Source organism: Thalassophryne amazonica, chromosome 7, assembly GCF_902500255.1.
Source record: "Thalassophryne amazonica chromosome 7, fThaAma1.1, whole genome shotgun sequence".
Classification (NCBI taxonomy): domain Eukaryota; kingdom Metazoa; phylum Chordata; class Actinopteri; order Batrachoidiformes; family Batrachoididae; genus Thalassophryne; species Thalassophryne amazonica.
The window spans coordinates 64,418,671-64,441,446 of record NC_047109.1 but is presented as its reverse complement, the minus strand read 5'-3'; the positions used below and the strand labels follow the sequence as shown (position 1 = coordinate 64,441,446).

General features: G+C 40.0%; 1 protein-coding gene across 3 annotated transcripts in view; it reads left to right on the top strand.

Annotated features, from left to right (window-relative positions):
* crppa (CDP-L-ribitol pyrophosphorylase A) overlaps window positions 1-22,776 on the top strand; it is a 125,154-nt gene that overhangs the window by 69,860 nt on the left and 32,518 nt on the right. For all 3 annotated transcript variants that reach the window (XM_034174330.1, XM_034174332.1, XM_034174331.1), the window contains exon 9: window positions 7,009-7,140. In XM_034174330.1, the coding sequence (XP_034030221.1) occupies window positions 7,009-7,140 (132 nt within the window). The remainder of the gene's footprint in view (window positions 1-7,008; window positions 7,141-22,776) is intronic.

The following is a 22,776-nucleotide window of genomic DNA, read 5'->3' as shown; positions in this document are numbered from 1 at the left end:
AGCTAGTTCTAGAAGAAACCGCTCTATCCTCTGCAGGCAAAGGAGAACTGGTCACCAAAAAAAAAAAACAAAACTCATTTATTTTAACCCCATACTGATACGATGGCAATATCACTCAAGTCATCCAGAGGCATACATTTTTAACTTATGGTTCAAATTTTAACCAAACTAATTTCAGACAAGTTATTTAAATTAATGTTATGTCTGAAGTTTTATCAAGTGAAAATATCATATATATGTTGTTTTAAAGTAATGCGCTAATTTTTAAGATTTTAGTGTGGACATGCTGTGTCCAGGTGCATTATGGGTATAGGATAATCTCAGTATGTTCACGACATGAAAAATGCATTTGAGACACTCTGATCAGGCTCCACGGATAACAGCATTAAACTCTAGTGCCTAAAACTCTTGTGAATATTTTCTCTGGGTTTATAGACATTATTGTGTTCGCATTTATTAAATTCCACGCATCTTAAATGTAGCAGAGTAGCAGCAGACACAGATTATCTGGAATTTTGTTTTGGCAAGTCTCTACTGCCATCTACTGGCCAGTAGTGTTCATGGCAGTATTCAAACTGAAGCTGGGCTGATATTTTCAATCACTGTACTCGGTTCCAGCTCAAAATGTACCACAGAACCGCACGGTGTAAAAGTTCAGAGCGCATGATTTATGTTCTCACACACACTGTACGTTCAAAAACCACACGTCGGACTCATGTGTCCAGAAGCAAAACGTAAACAGAAGCTTTTTTTCAAACTTAATTTACAAAAACTCTCGATGGGAGACATCAAAGTTAAAAAAAAAAACAAAACAAACAAAAAAAACATTACAAGACAGGTCTGCGGTGTTTGCACAGGCACAGTGCAAGAGGTGGTCGTGAGATGTTAAACGCAGCTTGTTACTCCATGTATACTAAACGATGCAGGATGCAACGATTAACCTGAATCTCAGTGCGATCCAAAAATTCTCGCACCAATGAAAAATCAACTGAAAAAGGGCCAAAACTCACACCTGCACCAATAGATCATAGCAGCATTCTATTTATTTTGACACCAGTTAGACGGTTATCTAATTACAACTTGGCTTTTTTTGTTTGTTTGTTTTTTTTAAATACCTGTTTTTACAAATAAAAAAATGGAATATTTTACAAAAGCACATTTATCGGTAAACACCAACACACGACACACATCACATTAACGTGCTGGTTTACATAATGAATGACTCAACCAATCAGTGTTTTTACAGAGGCACATTTTACCCAGAATCCTTTGTGATCTGTCTGTGTTTGTTACAAAACTTCAGAATTAGTGCATTATTCAGCATTAAAATATATATGTTATATTTTAACTTTGTACAAATGACAGAATTGACATTAATGGAGTTATTCTATCAGTATTCATTTTATTTATACACCAAAACATAACTCAGCACTACTTTATTTTCCAAGACCTCCGCCTGATGGCAGCATTGTGATTGAGTAGAGTTGCGTTTCGTGGCTCCTCTCAGCTTGCATCAGTGCTAGAAGCCATGTAGTAAACAAGAGCTTCCAGCAGGGGGCAAGATGTTCAAAGACAGAAGTGCTGGCTCATTGTTTGGGTCTGTTGTCGCTTTTGATTCTTTCAGAAGTGATCGTGGTGTTAAAACTCAAAATCGGCTTATTAGTAGTTGCAAGTATACCAGAGACAACACTGGAATTTATCGGTTATCTGTAACTTCCGATACATTTTTTGAGTGGTTTATCATTTTATCTTTATCAAAGATAACTTTTCAGTTATCTGATTATCTGTTATCGAAGTTAATTTTTTGATTATCTGTGCCCACCACTGAACGTGACGATACGGAAAAGTAATGACACTGACAGATAGAGAACATTACAAGCTTGAAGCAGACATGCGATTCATGTGAGTATCTTACTTATTATAGAAACAATCATATAGGAGGCAGAACTTTTCAGCCGACCCTCATATGTACATCGATTGTCCATGATCAATTAGAAACATAAGAATATTTTGTTATTTTGACACAAAACATAAGAAAATTATTATTTAGAAACATTTAGATCAAGCGTAACCAGTGTACATACTTAAATCATGTAAATAAAACTATAAATTTTGGTCTTACTGTGGAGTCCAACCTTGATTTTGATGTTACTGCAACATCCTACTCTTGGTTCCAGAAACAATCTACAGTTTAAATCTTTTTAATGCATAATTATTTTGAAAATCTTATTCATAGTGGGGCTGTTAAGCTCTGATTATCATAAGAATTGTGCACAAAATGAAAGAAGCATGAAACGGTCATGGTTTGCTCTTGATGATATAAGCTTTGATTTAAGATGTGGAGGTGTTTGCAGTTTAACCCCTGGGGTCAGCTAGAGGTCATTGACCTATAGGATATGAAATTTCTATGTATTAAATTAGAAATTGACGTGTCTTAGGATCTAAATGTGATGAAAATGTAAACTAAATGTATATTTCCATGTTTCTGAGCATGAAAAACTCATTTCTGGTGAGTCCAATACCCCCAGAGGTCAATAACAGTCACTCTTAGGGTTCAAAGGTCAAGGTCACTTGAAAAGATCCCACATTTTGGTCAATCTAAATATGAAATGTACAGCATTGTGTTTTATCAAACAATTACATGTAAATATGAACCAGGCAAAAGAACAGACCTATGAACATGGATACAACAAAAATGTACAAAAATAACCTCAACACGTCAGAAACAACAGACTTGAACTCATAAGAAGGGTGTATAACTTGGTGTGTCCACAACATGTATCGTTACAAATGTTGTTTTCTAAACATATTTCGGGAGGAGCCCATAGGATGAGTGGCAGCCATCAACTCACCTATCTCACATCTTCCAGGAGATATAAATCCGCCAGCTCATCCTCACATAATGCACCCTGGCTCCGCAAATTATCCCTCCCTCTCCTCCTCCATTTTACTTGTGGCTCTTCTCTTATATCCATAAGGGGTGGAAGCGGACACCATTCTCTATGATCTCTGCGTCAATCATTCCAGGACCAAGGCCAGCTACCAAGTCAAACACGTGCGCTTGCATCACATCAAACAGTCATAAGGTCGAACTAGTAGAACTAGTGAACAATGTTTTAGTCACTGCAGTCACCAGAACATGTGCACAGTGCTCTGCATTTTAATGCTGCCTTTTTACATTTACAGTGTCCAACACAGCCCTTTCTGCAACCACAGTGCACAAGTTCATAGCAAAGCTGTGATCCCTCAGGGAGAGTTGTCCAAAGTGGCTGCCAACCAACATCGGTGTCAATCCATCCCCAGTCTGAGGGACTGGGCAGATGTGGTTGAGAAACCAAGGAAAGGTTCCATATGTTAGCTTGGTACATTAGTCTTTTGATGTGTTGTCTCAAAGCATCTTGTGTAGGGGGGATGTTTTCCAGTGATCTTGACCTCTGGGTGAAAAGATGCTTTCTTGCCTCATTGACTTCTGAGCGTGCACTCGTGTCATAAATCAGTACAACAAAACATTCAAGCTGAGACAAGGAAAGATCACTCAACTCTTGAGGCATTTGCAACATTTCATGGAAAGCCTCTGTAACCTCTGGATATACACGCCATGTATCCCAGGTAGTCTTTTTACCACGGTCACAGAATGAAGAAGTTGTATCACAGCAAGTAAAAGAATGAAATGCTAGCAGTGCAGAACTAGTGGAAGGACCCAGTGTAGCAACCACCTTGTCAATGGCTATATAACAGAAACTGCTACCAACTCCAAAGGCAATCCACATTTCCTCCAGACTGACTTTCTTTAAGGCATCCACTGCTGAGATGACCACGTCAGAATCAACAGTTCGCACCATCACTTTCTTGGTTCCCTTGTTGGCTTCATCCGCCACATGAAGAAAGAGACGAGTATCAGCTTCATCATGAGTGCATGGACACAGGAGACTCACGTCAAAACCCCCAGGAGAACAGAGGACAGTATTATTGTTTGTGGCATACACTTCTTTGTCAAGAGGTAATGGTGTATTAATCACTTGAATAGAGAGAAATTGAAATAGCTCGGCTTTGTTTTCCTCTACAGACAAAAAATCTTTCCAGTTCTTTGGCATCAGAGTGCCTGGTTCCACTCTTCTCTGAGTTCCCTTTCCTCTCCTCTGTCTTGTCATGGCTTTAGGCTATTTGTTTGGTACACATCCCAAACAATGTCGATGCATCTTGTGCCTGTCAACTGTGATACTATGTATGGTATAAAAACACTGTCAGCATAGTCCTGAAAGGTTTTAGCAGTGCCTGGCTTGAGCATATGCGCAGCACCATCAATTAATACACCTTCAACATAACCAACAGTGGTTTCTGACAAGCTAATGTGTGTGGGAAAATTTTGTAGAGCATGTTCACCTCCGCATGGTATGGAATATAAGTCTGACTGTGCCTCCCAACTATGCCTATTATTTAGATCAGATAGCATAGATATTGTAAGGACAATACACTAAATGAAAGACAATGAACAAGAAACTATATTTTAAGTTTGGGTGATGCATAACATGGCATTGTTTGCTAAAATACAAAGAAGCTGTACATTATATATTTAGATTGACCAAAATGTGGGATATTTTCCAGTGACCTTGACCTTTGACCTCTAAGAGTGATAATTTTTGACCTCTGTGGCAATTGGACTCATCAGAAATGAGTTTTTCATGCTCATAAACGTGGAAATACACATTTTGTTCACATTTCCATCACATTTAGATCCTAAGACATGTCAATTTCTCATTTTATACATAGAAATTTCATATCCTAGAGGTCAGTTACCTCTAGTTGACCCCAGGGATCAAACTGCAAACATCTCCACATCTTAAATCAAAGCTTATGAAGAGCAAATCATGAAAGTTTCATGCTTCTGTCATTTTGTGCACAATTCTTATGCTTAACATCCCCACTATCATGTTTTTACCTTCAGTTGCTTGGCTATAAATGCAATAAATACCCTAATTATGAAGGGAACAAGTACTCGACTCAGGATGTTCAATGGACAAAATTGAGATTTGTTTGTATGCATGTGTTCACGTTGCGGTGACGGACTGCATCAGGTCTTCATTAGACCTTTTGTATCCTTTAAAATCAGTTTAAAAGTTGGGTTATTACTGTTGGTCTGTGAGCACACACCTAAGCACGTTGCGGTGTCATTTCCCACACTTTGAATGAACTTTCTTTTGCGTGTGTTTGAGTACAGACATCTGAGGCAGGGCAGATTTGGTTTCATCTGGGTTGACGTATGAGAAGCTGATCCAAACCTTGTCTGTTTTTTTCCTGCTTGTAAAAATGTACCCTTGTGTCCACCTTGGGTATGCTGAGGAGCACTGTAGCTGTTTGGAAACCAAACAGGTCTCAGAAAAACCACCACAGCTCTCCTCTGCATACTACGTGGGCTGCTTGAAATGCCAACATCAGTTTCTAACTCACCAAAACAGACCCGAGAGCTCACCAAACACATTGATAGTATATTTCTATCTGAGAAAGCACGATTTCTGTATCCTTTTAACACACGCACCATAGCCATTTAATAAGTCTAAATAAACCTGACAAGACATTTTTGCTTAACTACCAAACCACACTTGATCACTGCACATGCCATGCAGATTTATTTGATTGAAACCTCGTGACTTTCTGCCCTAACATGAAAGCACATCCAAGTTCCCACAATTCTCACTGTTAGCAGGGAGCGATCCCACTGTCACGCTGTGCTACGTTACAATTTTTAGGCATGGGTCGGCTGATTGATAGTATAATAACCTTAGGCAGTACACAGTAACAAGAATATTGCACCGTCTACATTTTTTCTTTATTTGCCTTACTCTGTCTTTCTGCATGTACACACTTTGTGACCCAAAAGGAAAACTTTAATTTAAAACTTTAAGGAAAACTTTGTCTTTGGTCTGATGATTGTACACACACACACTCATCTTCAAATGCTTATCCAAGATCGGGTTGCGGGGTGCTGGAGCCTAGCACAGCAGTCATAGGGCGTGAGGCAGGGTACACCCTGGACAGGATGCCAGTCTGTCGTAGGGCCACATACAGACAACAACTGATGATTACACACAATGACATTCTTCCACTAAGATGTGGGTGTCTCTAGTGTTTTTGCTAACTAAACTGTTAGCACACTCGTTCTGCCAAAATATATGTTTTTTTTTTGTTTGTTTGTTTGTTTTAGCAACCTGACTCTGAATCTCCCTGATTGGAATAATCTCAGGTTTGGGTTTCTGAGCTCATACCGTTGGATGGGAATGGCATTTTCAATCTGTGCCCATACCCGGTCACGCTTTGTAACATTACACTGTGCAACTTCATATTATGCTTTATGTTTTGTTATATAACATTAAATTACACCGTGATGTGTTTTTGTTTTTTTTCCCATGCCCAATGACATTGTGATGACTGCATATGTCTATATGTCAGTGATTGTGAGCCCCACTCTTACAAATCTGAAATGCTGCATATATTCCCTTAGAGTTAGGAAACTTGTGGCTATGTTTTCTGTGAAATTCCATTTTATTTCCCAAAGTGATCGAAGAAAATATTGCGATATTTGCGGCCGTCTTTACACAGAGCACCTGATTAATTGCTGCTATCGACCTAGGTCAACAACAAAAAAATAAAAAATGCTTCTTGAAGCAGGGATGAGAATAATCGATGATGCATTCATTTTGGTGCTGATTTCTCCAGTGGGAGGACACATTAATCCTGTTTAGGTTAGTTTCTAGAATGTTTTAAAACACTCATTTCTCTTTAGGGAAATCCAGCTATTACATCATAGAAAAGATAAGCACTCATCTACCGTGTGTTTGTTCTCAGTGCTCGTCACTGAACAGAAAATTACATCAAGAGTTATATTGACCATTGAGTGCAGAAAGTTTAAACAGCTACTTTAACAATGTGCTGTAATTGTGTGAAAAAGGACATAATCGCTGTGTGTGTAAGAGACAAATGTACTTTCTGATGTAGTGTTTGTTTTGAAAGGTGCATTTGAGTGATACAGATGGGCTGTCAATCATCGGGAAGATGGCAGAGGCAGCTGCAATCATGAAATTGGCTTCATCAGCCAAATTAAGAAATTTTCTCATCTATGGCGTCCAGATTCATCAATCAAAGGTAAGCCCTGTGTCTGTGACCACATTTTCTCTTTCTTGTTCTGTTATTCCTTATGTGCGTTCCTGTGGATGCGCATAAGAGAGGCCAAGGAAAACAAAATGTGAAATGTCTTTTAAACATCTTATTCCAATGTCTTGTCATGCATTCTTGCTCCAGGCAAGGTTGCTGTCTGTTATCACAATGCTTTATTGTATGTGCACACTTGAGGAGATGACTGTAGGAGATTATGAAGGAAGGAATTCAACTTTGAACCTTCCATCCATTAAACGTGCAGTGCTGTGTTTTGGTGTAAGGATGATCACTACATTCCGTTACTGAACACACAGGTTGAACTGCCGTGGTCAGTCTGTATGTCTTCTGGATGTCCTGCCAGTGGTGGATGCTGTTGACCTGTATTTCAAAGGAAATATATCATGTTATGCATTTAAAAACAGTTTTATACTACCCATAACTAAAATTAGTTTAAATTGAAACTTTAGTTCTAGGTATGCAGCCAAACAGAAACGTTGTTTATTCACACCATTGTTGGCCTCATATGTGACGTCTGTCAGAGTTTCTGTTCATGACTGTTCATGTGAGAAACAAGGTGTTTTGATAACCACTGATTGCTTGTAAGCTGCTCAGCTTCAGTTATTGCATTGCAAAATGTGATGTCTGTTTAACAATTTTGAAGAAGCCAACTGTTTTAAAGCCTTCCGATGAGACGGACTCCCCCCTTGCATCCTGTTCAGGGCGCGCAAAGGAAATATTGTACTGTGCAAAGTCTGTGGCAGACAATCATTATGTGCACTAGAAGTGAATATTGCGTAATCACACCAAATACACCATGTGTCACAGCGAGTCAGCGTGTCTCTGTGATGCGCTGATGCACATTGCGGCCGTCTAGACGGGGTCTAACAGCCATTTTAACGTGATATTACTGTGATATCATGCTCATTTTGGATGTTACACTGCGATTACAGGCGCTGCATGTCAGTGCGTCTCCGCGTAAGCAAAAAAATTATTTGAATAGCACCGTTCCTGCAAGAATCTAATCTTACTTTCACCCCTGCCGGTAGTAACGGCTGTGGGTGAAAGCCCCGCTTCGCACCCCAGCCCAACCGACCCAGCCCTTAGAGCCAATCCTTGTCCCGAAGTTACGGATCTGACTTGCCGACTTCCCTGACCCGCCTTGTTCCAACATGCCAGAGGCTGTTCACCTTGGAGACCTGCTGCGGATATGGGTACGGCCTGGCGCGAGATTTACACCCTCTCCCCCAGATTTTCAAGGGCCAGCGAGAGCTCACCGGACGCCGCCGGAACCGCGACGCTTTCCAGGGCACGGGCCCCTCTCTCGGGGCGAACCCATTCCAGGGCGCCCTGCCCTTCACAAAGAAATCAATTCAATTTCAATTCAATCAATTTTTTTTTTTATATAGCGCCAAATCACAACAAACAGTTGCCCCAAGGCGCTTTATATTGTAAGGCAAGGCCATACAATAATTATGTAAAACCCCAACGGTCAAAACGACCCCCTGTGAGCAAGCACTTGGCTACAGTGGGAAGGAAAAACTCCCTTTTAACAGGAAGAAACCTCCAGCAGAACCAGGCTCAGGGAGGGGCAGTCTTCTGCTGGGACTGGTTGGGGCTGAGGGAGAGAACCAGGAAAAAGACATGCTGTGGAGGGGAGCAGAGATCGATCACTAATGATTAAATGCAGAGTGGTGCATACAGAGCAAAAAGAGAAAGAAACAGTGCATCATGGGAACCCCCCAGCAGTCTACGTCTATAGCAGCATAACTAAGGGATGGTTCAGGGTCACCTGATCCAGCCCTAACTATAAGCTTTAGCAAAAAGGAAAGTTTTAAGCCTAATCTTAAAAGTAGAGAGGGTGTCTGTCTCCCTGATCTGAATTGGGAGCTGGTTCCACAGGAGAGGAGCCTGAAAGCTGAAGGCTCTGCCTCCCATTCTACTCTTACAAACCCTAGGAACTACAAGTAAGCCTGCAGTCTGAGAGCGAAGCGCTCTATTGGGGTGATATGGTACTACGAGGTCCCTAAGATAAGATGGGACCTGATTATTCAAAACCTTATAAGTAAGAAGAAGAATTTTAAATTCTATTCTAGAATTAACAGGAAGCCAATGAAGAGAGGCCAATATGGGTGAGATATGCTCTCTCCTTCTAGTCCCCGTCAGTACTCTAGCTGCAGCATTTTGAATTAACTGAAGGCTTTTTAGGGAACTTTTAGGACAACCTGATAATAATGAATTACAATAGTCCAGCCTAGAGGAAATAAATGCATGAATTAGTTTTTCAGCATCACTCTGAGACAAGACCTTTCTGATTTTAGAGATATTGCGTAAATGCAAAAAAGCAGTCCTACATATTTGTTTAATATGCGCTTTGAATGACATATCCTGATCAAAAATGACTCCAAGATTTCTCACAGTATTACTAGAGGTCAGGGTAATGCCATCCAGAGTAAGGATCTGGTTAGACACCATGTTTCTAAGATTTGTGGGGCCAAGTACAATAACTTCAGTTTTATCTGAGTTTAAAAGCAGGAAATTAGAGGTCATCCATGTCTTATGTCTGTAAGACAATCCTGCAGTTTAGCTAATTGGTGTGTGTCCTCTGGCTTCATGGATAGATAAAGCTGGGTATCATCTGCGTAACAATGAAAATTTAAGCAATACCGTCTAATAATACTGCCTAAGGGAAGCATATATAAAGTGAATAAAATTGGTCCTAGCACAGAACCTTGTGGAACTCCATAATTAACTTTAGTCTGTGAAGAAGATTCCCCATTTACATGAACAAATTGTAATCTATTAGACAAATATGATTCAAACCACCGCAGCGCAGTGCCTTTAATACCTATGGCATGCTCTAATCTCTGTAATAAAATTTTATGGTCAACAGTATCAAAAGCAGCACTGAGGTCTAACAGAACAAGCACAGAGATGAGTCCACTGTCCGAGGCCATAAGATCATTTGTAACCTTCACTAATGCTGTTTCTGTACTATGATGAATTCTAAAACCTGACTGAAACTCTTCAAATAGACCATTCCTCTGCAGATGATCAGTTAGCTGTTTTACAACTACCCTTTCAAGAATTTTTGAGAGAAAAGGAAGGTTGGAGATTGGCCTATAATTAGCTAAGATAGCTGGGTCAAGTGATGGCTTTTTAAGTAATGGTTTAATTACTGCCACCTTAAAAGCCTGTGGTACATAGCCAACTAACAAAGATAGATTGATCATATTTAAGATCAAAGCATTAAATAATGGTAGGGCTTCCTTGAGCAGCCTGGTAGGAATGGGGTCTAATAAACATGTTGATGGTTTGGATGAAGTAACTAATGAAAATAACTCAGACAGAACAATCGAGAGAAAGAGTCTAACCAAATACCGGCATCACTGAAAGCAGCCAAAGATAACGATACGTCTTTGGGATGGTTATGAGTAATTTTTTCTCTAATAGTTAAAATTTTGTTAGCAAAGAAAGTCATGAAGTCATTACTAGTTAAAGTTAATGGAATACTATGGAAATGGAAAAGAGAACTCTCCCCGGGGGTCCCGCCAGCTTCTCCGGGATCGCTTGCGTCGCCGCACTGGACGCCTCGCGGCGCCCCTCTCCGCCACTCCAGATTCGTGGGTGTGCACGTCGGTGATCACATGTCCGCAATAATCCAATCATACATGCACTCCAGTGATGCAATGGTCAGGGGACCCTGGTTTACATGTAATTGGTCCATGGGTTGGATGTAATTCAACACCCAGCAGTGGATCACAGCAGGTCTTCAAAAGATCAGACCACAGTGCTTGCCCTGCTACGGACCCCCCACCCCTGCTTGCATTCCACCCAGATCTTGAGTGGCATGGACAGCATTAGAGGGGCATTCTGCATTTTCCTGCTGCATTCTGCCGGCATTGTGGGTTTTTGTGCTGTGTTCATTTTATTCTTTGTCTTGTATTCTGTTCTATTCACTCCCCTGTCCTTGTTGGTCATTTGTATTTGTCTTCTTTGCGGTGTCTCCAGTCACTGTAGTCTTAGTCTTGGTCCTTGTCACCTTTCCTTGTCTTTATGGGTTTCATCATTTTTGTCTTCTGTATGTGTTCTTTGGTTTATCATGTTTTGTTTCCCTGTTTGGCACTTTGTTCACTGTTGACATCCATATTAGTTTCCTGCATTTTGTTTTCTTGGCTTGTTATTTGATTATTGTGTTTGAGTTTATGATGATATCCTGTTGTCACGTGTTTTGTTAATTTAGTGTCTGTATATTTAAGCCTGCACCATGTCCCTGTTCATTTGTTGGTTCCTGTGTTTCCGTGTCTTGCTCATTTGGTTACTCTCTTGCTCTGTAAGTACTCTAGTTTCGTGAGTTTGTTGGTGGTTGTTACTTTGTTCGTTTTGCATAGTCTGTCTTATTTTTCCTGTCTACACTGTCATTATAGTTTGCAGGTTTGGACGTATTATCATGTTTTATTTTAGCCTATGTTTTCCCTCGGGATTCCCTCTTCATTTATTGGACTTAATTTTCACGTATTTGGACTTTTTGTATTCACGTTATTGCTGGTTGGTGTTTTGGTATTTGGAGAATAAATCATCAATGTTAAATCATACCTCCTGTCTTGCCTGCCTGCATATTGGGTTCAGTTTGTAACTGTGACACAAACATAACAATTCTGCATTGTAAGTAAGACAGACAGCCATCTTTAAAGATGAATAAAATGGTGAAAATGTCCAATTCCAAAAAAGTATCCGTGTTTTGGCTTCAATTCAGGTATTATAAATTACATTGTTTTGTTTTGTTTTTTAGCAAAGTACTAAGGGTGCCTGGACACAGACATATTCCCTACGATGTTATGATCAAGTGATCACATGTAAATAAATACAGTGTACTTTGCTAACCTAGCCATCCTTACATATCATACATGTTATACATATTGCATTTTTCAGTGTACAAGCCCCACCAGAGTATAAGTCCCACCTTTTTTCTGTTTTATCAGCTCTTTAATTTTTTTGTGCATTGTGGTGGTGTCCTTTTATGAGTACCATTTATTCTCTTATTATTGGAGTTTATTTTGTTTTGTACTTCAGTTCCTGGGAAAGCCCGATATAAATAGTTGTTGTAATAACTATTATTAATAATGAGTGCATGATTTTTTGCTATATTAGTTGCTCCGGAGTATGGGAGGGGTGGTGGCCAAGTGGTTAATGCGGTTGGTTTCAGTTCAGAAGGCTCCGGGTTCAAATCCCACCCCTGCCACATTTCTCCATGTAATGTGGAGTTGCGTCAGGAAGGGCATCCAGCTTAAAACCTGTGCCAATTCAACATGCAGATCCACCTTGGATTTGCTGTGGCGACACCGAGTGCAAACAAGGGAGCAGCCGAAGGGACTTTACTAGTTGCTCCGGAGTATCAGTCCCAGAACCTCCCAGACTTGCAAAATCCCCTGTGACTAATACGGTACCTAGCTCAAAACCTAACTCAGACGTGTAACGAAAGTGCAAAATGTTTTAAGACATTACGAATGAAGCACTGAAGGGAATTATTTAATTTAATATAATATACTAATTTTCAGTGGATGAATTGTTTAACTAAGCCTAACTAATGTAACAGTTTGATTTGCACAAAGTTATCAGGTTTGACACTGTGGGTGCATTTGAACAGATTGTTTTTCTTTAACAGAAAACCTGAACGGTGAGCTGAAGTTGGAGGCCTGACCTCTGCTGTGGTCAGTGAGATTGTGCTCCTGCACTGGGCTGCAATAGTCTCTCATTAAAATGAGATGTCTAACATTCCTGATCGTGATCCATGTGTTCTATACAGGCATCCCACATATGAGTTTCATTCTGCGAACAGATGAACACCACAAGTTTTCTCTGAATTATGGAGATTAATATTGTTAATTAGTCATTTTGCTACGTCTCCTCTGAGAAAAATGGAAAATACAAAATGGGGGGGGGGGGGTGGTAAGTGGGTGGGAATCATGATAAAATGCTTATCGTTATGAGATTGTGGAACAGCAGAATACAGCTTTGTGTAAATCACTGTTAGCTGTTGGTTATAATGAGGATAATTCTTCCCAGATGGTCTTATTCATACTTGTCGAGATGCCTGCCAACACGTCTTCTGTATGCGGCGGGTGCACACTACAGTACAGTGCATGTGATTATTGCTCACAATGTGAGTGGTTGTTTTATTTTGGCCTTAACTCAACCAGCTGACAGGAGGCAATAATGTACACATGAGCACAAATTTTGTCAGATTGTCAGTCTGATATGTGAGAGATCCATCACCTTTGTGCAGATCACTTCTTATGCGTCATCACAAATAAAGTTTCCTTGTTCTTGTTGCTTATAATATCATGCAAATTTAACAGAACCGCAACACCTGAGGTGACACTTTGTGCATGAACCATGATGTAACATGCTACCAGGCACAGCTCATTTTTTTCCCCCTAGAAATTTCACAATTTTTGCATCCAGAAAGTTATTTTCATGTAGGCTGACATTTTGTGGTCACACCATGACTAGTCTGTCTGGATTACATTTTGTGTTGCAAAGAAATGATTCAGTTTTCCTGTTTGGATGTCTGAAAATATTTTTTTTGTTACAGAAGCCAACATAGACATTTTAGTTATACCTGAAGTTCCACAGTTTGCACATATATGTTCTTCTTAACACATTTAGCTGTACATTTAGTTTGTTTTAACATTCACTGGGTTTACATTAATAGATATAAGACAAGCAGCGTGCATGATCTTGCACGTATAGACCCTGGGTGGATGGTAGCCTTTTAAATATTAAGTTCCCAATTTGATAGATGCACAATCCTGAACTGTCCAGCAGGTTCCAGTGTTCAGCAGGTGGCAGCAGAGCATGTGATGTGTTCTTTGTGATGCGAACTCCTGAAGAATATTTAAAACATCCGTGTTTCAAGGGAAGCAACAAATAGACTCTTACTGTGGACTGACACGGCAGGAAACAATGGCAATCTGAGAACTTAGAATAGGAGATGTCCTGAGAGAACAAGGAATGGAATGGGATGATATTATACCTTTATGGCAATTTATCTTCCAGAAAGACTGAGTTAGAAGAATTTAACATTTTTAAGTCCCTCAGCACACTCCTATACAGTAGATGGTGGCATGCATCCAAAGTCAGTTAAGGTAGGAACCTTGTGTGTTTTTAATTTAAAACAGCAAAACGTTAAGAAGATTAGAGGGATATACAGCAAACAACAACATGACACGTCAGATCTTCCCAATCAGTCGTTGTTGTTGTCCATTCGGCTGCTCCCGTTTTTGGTCAGGGTCGCCACAGCAGATACAGCCAGATCTGCATTGGTATTTGGCACACGTTTTATGCCGAATGCCCTTCCTGACACAACTCCAGTTTTACTCGGAGAAACACACACAGCCGCTGGTCTTCCAAAGAGGTCTCCCATCCAAGTACTAACCAGGCCCTGCACTGCTTAACTACTGAGATCTGACAGTATCAGGCTGACACAGAGCAGATCGGCTGCTTCCTAATCAGTCATTTCCTGTTTTTATTTTTTATTTCCCGAGGCCATCAAATATGACCATTAAATAAATATGACCATTAAATAAGACTCGTTAGCAGACTTTTAATGAGCCTTTCATTGGATTCAGGTGTGTTGGAGCAGGGACACAACTAAGAGTGTCAGGAAGGTGGCTCTCGAGGACCGAACTTGGCCACCCCTGCGCTAAACCAATAAACCACCAAAAATTTATCATAACCTACAGCTAATCGCTAATCGATAACTTTAAGTATTGTCTCCAGTACACTCTCAGCTATGAACAAGTTGATTTTGAGTTTTAACACGGCAACGCTTCTGACTGAATCAAAGGCGATTACAAACCCAAACACAACCAATGAGTCAGCGCTTCTGTCTTTGTGCGCCCTGCCCAGTGCTGTAAGGAATAGTCATTATCCGTCACAGCATACAGTGGTCCAACCATGAGGCAGACTTCCTGAAAAGAAAAGCAGGTTTGACTTATGGTTTTGATTTAGAAATCAAATTAATCCGGATGGAATAACTACAATAATGTCAACTCTGTCATCTTCGTTAATTAGCGGTTAGCGGATTAGCGGAACTGTGCCCACCACTGCTGCCAGAGGCTTCAAATTTACAAGGAACATTCTTGGGACACAGACCTTGGGCAAGTTCAAAGATGGCTAACCTTGACCTATTTTAAGAGGTATTTTAGGAGGTTAAAATGTCACATTCTGTTTTAATTTGTTCAGTTTTGTTATTGAGTGGCGGGGTTTAGGGTTAGGGGGAGAGCCAATCAGAGAAGAGCTGCAGTGTGACGTCAGTGGCTGCTCTCTGCAAAACCACTTTGTTTTGTGTGTTTATATGCATGTTTCTCATATATTATGCAAAAGCTAGTGAGAAATAAGCACTTCTAAAACTGAAAATTCTGTTTTTGGAACCCAATAACACCTGTTATAACAACCCCAGTTCCAATGAAGTTGGGAAATTGTGTAAAATGTAAATTAAAAACAGAATACAATCCTCTTCAACCTGTATTCAATTGAATACACCACAAAGACAAGATATTTAATGTTATAACTGATAAACTTTATTGTTTTTGTGCAAATATTTGCTCATTTGAAATGGATGCCTGCAACACGTTTCAAAAAAGCTGGCACAGTGGTATGTTTACCACTGTGTTACATCACCTAACAACACTCAATAAGCGTTTTGGAACTGAGGACACTAAGTGTTGAAGCTTTCTAGGTGGAATTATTTCCCATTCTTGCTTGATGTATGACTTCAGTTGTTCAACAGTCTGGGGTCTCCTTTGTTGTATTTTGCGCTTCATAATGCGCCACACATTTTCAATGGGTGACAGGTCTGGACTGCAGACAGGCCAGTCTAATACCCGCACTCTTTTACTATGAAGCCACACTGTTGTAACACGTGCAGAATGTGGCTTGGCATTGTCTTGCTGAAATAAACAGCGACGTCCCTGAAAAAGATGTTGCTTGGATGGCAGCATGTGTTGCTCCAAAACCTGGATGTATCTTTCAGCATTGATGGTGCCATCACAGATGTGTAAGTTGCCCATGCCATGGGCACTAACACACCCCCATACCATCACAGATGCTGGCTTTTGAACTTTGCGCTGGTTACAATCTGGATGGTCTTTTTCCTCTTTTGTCTGGAGGACACGACGTCTATGATTTCCAAAAACAATTTGAAATGTGGACTCATCACATCACAGCACACTTTTCCACTTTGTGTCTGTCCATTTCAAATGGGCTCGGGCCCAGAGAAGGCGGCAGTGTTTCTGGATGTTGTTGATGTATGTCTTTCGCTTTGCATGGTAGAGTTTTAACTTGCACTTGTAGATGTAGCGACAAACTGTGTTAACTGACAATGGTTTTCTGAAGTGTTCCTGAGCTCACGTGGTAAGATCCTTTACACAATGATGTCGGTTTTTAATGAAGTGCCACCTGAGGGATCAAAGGTCACGGCTATTCAATGATGGTTTGCGGCCTTGCCACTTACGTGTAGAAAGATCTCCAGATTCTCTGAATCTTCTGATTATATTATGGACTGTAGATGATGGAATCCCTAAATTCCTTGCAATTGAACGTTGAGAAACATTGTTCTGAAACTGTTGGACTATTTTTTCATGCAGTTTTTCACAAAGTGGTGACCCTCGCCCCATCTTTGCTTGTGAACGGCTGAGCCTTTTTGGGATGCTCCTTTATACTCAATCATGACACTCACCTGTTTCCAATAAGGTGTTCTTTGAGTATTCATCAACTTTCCCTGTCTTTTGTTGCCCCATCCCAACTTTTTTGAAACGTGTTGCAGGCATCCATTTTAAAATGAGCAAATATTTGCACAAAAACAGTAAAGTTTGTCAGTTTGAACATTAAATATCTTGTCTTTGTGGTATATTCAATTGAATATAGGTCATTATGTAAAAGCTAGCGAGAAATAAACACTTCTAAAACTGAAAATGCTGTTTTTGGAATCTGATAACACCACTGCAGTTATTTACAAGACATTTTACAGACATTAGCATGCATGCTCACTTCCGCTACCTCAAAGCTAACTTCGTATGAAGTTAAATTTGTCTCATTAATACCTGCAAATGCACAGAGGGTGATCTACAAATATTCCTTGGTTTGCACAACATGAACTAATGATGATTTGATTTGAACATGTACAAAATGTATGTAAGACAATGGGATCTTAATAATTAATTAAACAACTGCAAATTATAAAGAATAAGCAGTGTTCATACGGCCGAGGGTATTTTAACATTGCATTATATTTTTTACTTTCAATGGTAATATGCCATACTCAGTGTTTGAGTTTTACACTTGGCAAGGCATCTATAGCCCATTCAATCTAAGCTCCATAACAGGATTACTTGCCATGTTTTGATTCATGGGTACTGTCAAGCAAGCCAAGTTGGCTAGGTTACTCTGTTACGATTGCCTGTCTTTCCTGACTTCCGGTAATATGATACAAGCGTCAGCATGACAATGAGTCCAGCTGGTGGAGTGCCATCCCTGAATGTGTTGATTGGTCCATTCTCTTCTGTTCAATTGCATGTAGGTTTTAGGAAGGAATTGTGTTGAACAGAGTTGTACTGTTATGTTTTCATACCTTTTCTCAACTTTACATAGAAATCCAACAAAGTGTCAACGTGCTAATTGTGTGGAACAGATCTTGGGTGGTACACTAGTAGACATGAAGAGCATCCAATAAAAATGCATACCTAAGTTTATTATGAAAGACATGTGCACCTCCAGCAGCCAAGAAACCTTTTTAATAGGTGTGTAAGAGTCAGAGATGCAGCCTTGCACTGAGATACAATTGTGTAATGATATACACAACTACAGATCAAGACCACATGATGCAAGGTATTTGGAAAAAACTGATACATCTGCTGAAAAACATTTTTCTCAAATTGCCCTCTGTCGTGTCAGTGAGTGTCATTTCCTGTACTACTTGCATACATTTATATTTCAAGGAGTTACTTAATAAAACATTCTCATTCTAACAGAAATATGAGAATATTACATCCAATGTTTACGTGGAAATAAGATCCCATTGGCAGTACAAATGTTACAAGTGTAGAGTTTGACCAAATGGTCCACCTCATTGAACTCTGGTGAGATAAAATGTGGACTTTGTTAAGACAGTTAACCGTGGTTTCACATTAGTCAGAGTAATACTAAGTAGCAGTACATCCACTGTATGTCTTGCAAACCAAACTAAAATCTGAAGATTGGTGCGAGAAAAAGCAGCCATTGTATTCCTATAAACTGACATGTTGTTGTGAAAACGATGGTGGTTTATGCTATCAGTTTCTGCTGTGGTGATAGGAAGCGTCATCGGATCCCTCCTTGCACAGGGTCTTGGTGACTTGTTATCCGCTGAAAAGAGAGTTGTCACGGTGATATATGGGTGTTGTAATCCTTGTAGTCAGAGCCCTGATGTTTACCCAACCCCATATTTCCTCCTTCTCAAAGAGCCCAGACTGGGAATCCTAAACCTGAGAAGAGATTAGCCAGTCATGAATAAAAAAGAGAAAAAGAAGAGGGACGGTGGGAGGGACGGTGGGAAGAGAACTCTATAGGTCTGTTCTCTTCTACCTGTTCAGATCTAGGTCTGAAAGGCAGACAGGTGAAACTATACACTACCCTCCAAAGCTATTCCAATGACACTCATGGATTTGTACTCTCATTTGGGTCAAAGGAGATCAGGGGCGACTGCTGTCTGTGTGGTTTCAGCACACTTTTGACTTTTCTCATGCTAAATCTAACAGTTGTCTTCTGCTGAGAAATGATGCAAAAGCTTTCCGTGACTGATAAGTTTATCTTCTTTACAACCCACAAAGACATTGTTTGAAGTTCTTTAATTTAAATACTGTAATGATTTGACAGCCATAATTTGGGAGGTCTAAAACATATTCACTGTTCAGTTCCTTAACTAAATACTGAATCTGTTCCTTTAGTTCATGCCTTCGAAATGGATTACACACTGCTGGAGAATTTCTTAAATGGGGCGCCAAGGGAAAATGATTAGTTCATTGGTCTGTTTCAGCAATTACTCTAATACTTCAGCTGTCATGCAGCATACATTGAGCTTATCCTGCTACATTATAAAAGCCAAACAGGTGAAACCCTGTGCAAGCAACTGAATCACTTACTGTGAGAACCTGTGTATCCCAAGCAAACCAATGCAACACTTTGAAGGTGTTTTGGTCAAAAAGGTCCAGGCTTGCAACCTCGAGGCAAAGGCTTTAGCCCCCAAAGCCCAAGCCAAGGTTTTGACCCCCAAGAACCAGGCTTGAAACCTCAAGGCCAAGTCATAAGTAATGGGGGTGGGGAATGACAATGGATCGCACAAAGATAGAGGTTCACAACAAAAAGTGACAAAGAATGTGGACTTTTTTTTCATCCAATACCTGTATATTATAAAAGTAACTTACAGCATAGCAGTTGTTTCCAGTAAAAAGTAGTATTCTTTATTGTACAATTTGTTGAGGTACCTACATTGTTATAGCAAATGACTTGAAAATACCTTCAGTTTTCTTGATGTGACAAAGGCTTTCAATAATCAAGGTCAAAGCAAAGGCCAGGAAAAAGTTGGCCTTAAGATGTCTTTTGGGTAAGTCCAAGCATCGAGGCACTACAATGCTGCACTCTGAATGTGATTTTTATGGACGTGGTGAGTTGACAGATTGAGTATAACTTGACAGCTTATTGTATATCTATATGTCTTAAAAGTAAACATTCTCAAATTGTATAGTTTCACAAAGCAACTTTCTGCTGAGTAAACTGATTGTTGAGATGCCCCCTGGTTTGTGCAGCAGTCAGAGTAGCAGGACAGTAGTAATGTCTTTGGTGCTGGCAGCCAATGTGGTGGCATTATTTAGAGGTGTATTTACAAATCATCTTGGCGCATGTTGGTCATTCATATTGCTTGTCATTGTATCAACTCCAGTACCTCAAAATATGTAACAACCACTATGGCATTCCAACAACGACTATTAGTTGTACTTTTTCTTTCAGCTGGTTGTAACTGTACCATTGCTATAAGTTGTCAAGATGATGCAAACCAGTATTTAATGTGGACTGCCGCACTGGATATTTATTCTTCAATTGCAAAAGGATTGGTCAACTGGCAAAACTCAAATGCGAGTGCACAAGTAAGTTGTACAAACTGCAAAATTTGCCAGAAAAAGTACTTTCTGCGTACAAAAACAAAGCTCTTAAGAGTTCTCACTGCATACGGATGGAATTGTACTGTATACAATTCTTTCTCGACATCTTTCCCCCCATGTTTCTATGGAGTTGGTGGGTGTAAATCTGTGCCCCCGAAGGACATTCATGGTTAGTGTTCATGGACACATTGAGCTGTAACTGGGATTCAAACTCACAATGCTTCAGTGTGTGCTCAGTGTGTTTGTGAAGAGGGAAATCACACATGGTTGCCATCTCTGCAATCTCTGCGCGCTCCTGACATTCCTCTGAAGAAATCCAACAATTGTACTCTGATGAATAAGTTGCTTGAGTTATTTTCTGTGATGAAAGCACTCTGAGAGACTTATCCTCATTCAAAAAAATGACCAGTTATCTCTACAACAAGTCATTCCATCCAAATGTGATTACTGCTTGCATTAACATCTTTGGCTAGTCCCCTTTGATTGACAGCTGAAGTGAAATGTTGGACGAACATTATATAAGTGAATCAAAATGTGGCAGAGAGCTTTGCCGTTAAGAAATGGTGTGGCATTTTGCAAAGCTGTTTTTTATTATCCCAATGTTTCTGGAAGGCCATGACAGATCTGGCAAGTCTTGTGTAGATTGACTGCATTTAGTGTAAGAGTACAAGTTCAATATCCACCCTCCGCATTGACAGTTATTCCTTTACCATTTGCCTATGCCCTTGTCTTTTGTTTTTACACTCATGCCTTAAAATGTAAGATCCCTTTGGCTCCTGAGGTAGAACACTGACATCGCTGTACAGGCAGTAACCTAGGGATTGCTTCCCTTTTTACTGATGTCTTTGTTGACTTTTGGGGTCAGAGCCTGGGGAGAGAACTTTGCACTGCTGCAACATGTGCAGGATATCAAGCATGATCATCCGGACTGAGAGTGCTCCAGATGTGCATTGGTATTTATGAAATTTGACCGCTGTAGTTTGGCTGGAGGAATTAGACGTATCAAAGCAGTGATTACTCAGCTTTAATTTCTTTGATTTATTTATTAGATCAGTATGTTGGAGGAGCTGATGCGGGCTAAGCTCGCAGCCACTTGAGATACGTCGGGTGTAACAAGCAGATGTTATACTTTGATGGATGATTGTGAGTCACTCCTTCACAATTACTTTGTAAACATTTATTCATGCAGAATAAGGGTAAAATACAGTGTGTATGTTTGTTTTTCTTCCTCTTTTTAGGCTGACTCTGACCACCCACAGCAGTCTATTTCTTCAGTTAATGTCACGGAGAAGCATTTTTTTCTGCTTTCATGTAATAGACCTCATCAAAGTTTGTTTTTGTGGCACTCACCTTCCTGCTCTGCTAGTGCATTCATTTGCATCGTCCCTGCTTGGCTGGGTGAGATGGAAAATAGCTCAGCACTTGCACATCACATATTTGGATGGGTGAAAATACCACCAGATGCTCCAAACGCTGGTAAACGTTTTGCAAATGCTGGTAAATTAATCTACTTTCTCAGTCGCTGTGGCAAACTGGAAATAAAAAGACATAGAGTGTGTGGTTCTGCTTAGATCTTTTTCAAGTGTGCTGAACTATGTTCCAAGAAGGGTTAACCGTCTGTCATTGAAGGATCTTAGTCATGTACGTAGGCCAATGTTTTCTACAGCAACTAGACTTATTGTTGGTGTTCAAGATGTTTTGCCATTTACCAAAAAAAAAAAAAAACTGGGAGAGTACGAAAATGAAAATTTAAAATGAACAAACAGTGATTCTTACATTTACTTTGACTTCTGTTTCATTGCACACAGAATGAACCCAAGATATTTCATGTTTTTTGTGGTCAGCATAATTTTATTTGTTAATATACATCCTTTTGTGCATTTCAGGCCTGCATCACATTCCAAAAAAAGTTGGGGTACTAAAGCGTTTACCACTATGTGTAGTTGCTGTTCCTTTTCATAACACTTTAAAGATATTTTGGCATTAAGGCTGCAAAGTGATGAAGTGTATCATTCTTCTTGTAAACCCATCTTAAAGGGAAACTAAGTAAGTTTTTTACATAAATTTTACAGTTTGGGAGTAATTGTAATGGTTAAATGACTTGTTTTGGGGAGAATGGGGGCTCTCTCTCAGCCACCAAGGGTCTTGTAGCAAAAAAATCACACTTGCAACCTCAGAGACATCGACCGGGTGTCATGTAAATGAGAGTCTCAGGTCTCGTGAGAAACACAAACTCCTTTATGGCACTAGAACAACAACACATACACATCCCCGATCAAGAAACTAGTGAGCTAGCGGCTATAACAACAAGCCAACCAAGACTTTATCTCTTACATGGTCATAATCATGGCAGAGCCAGCGAATAAGTAAAAAAAATTGCTGTCGGAAGAAGAGAGGAAGAGAAAACAGCACAACAGAGCGAGGGGGT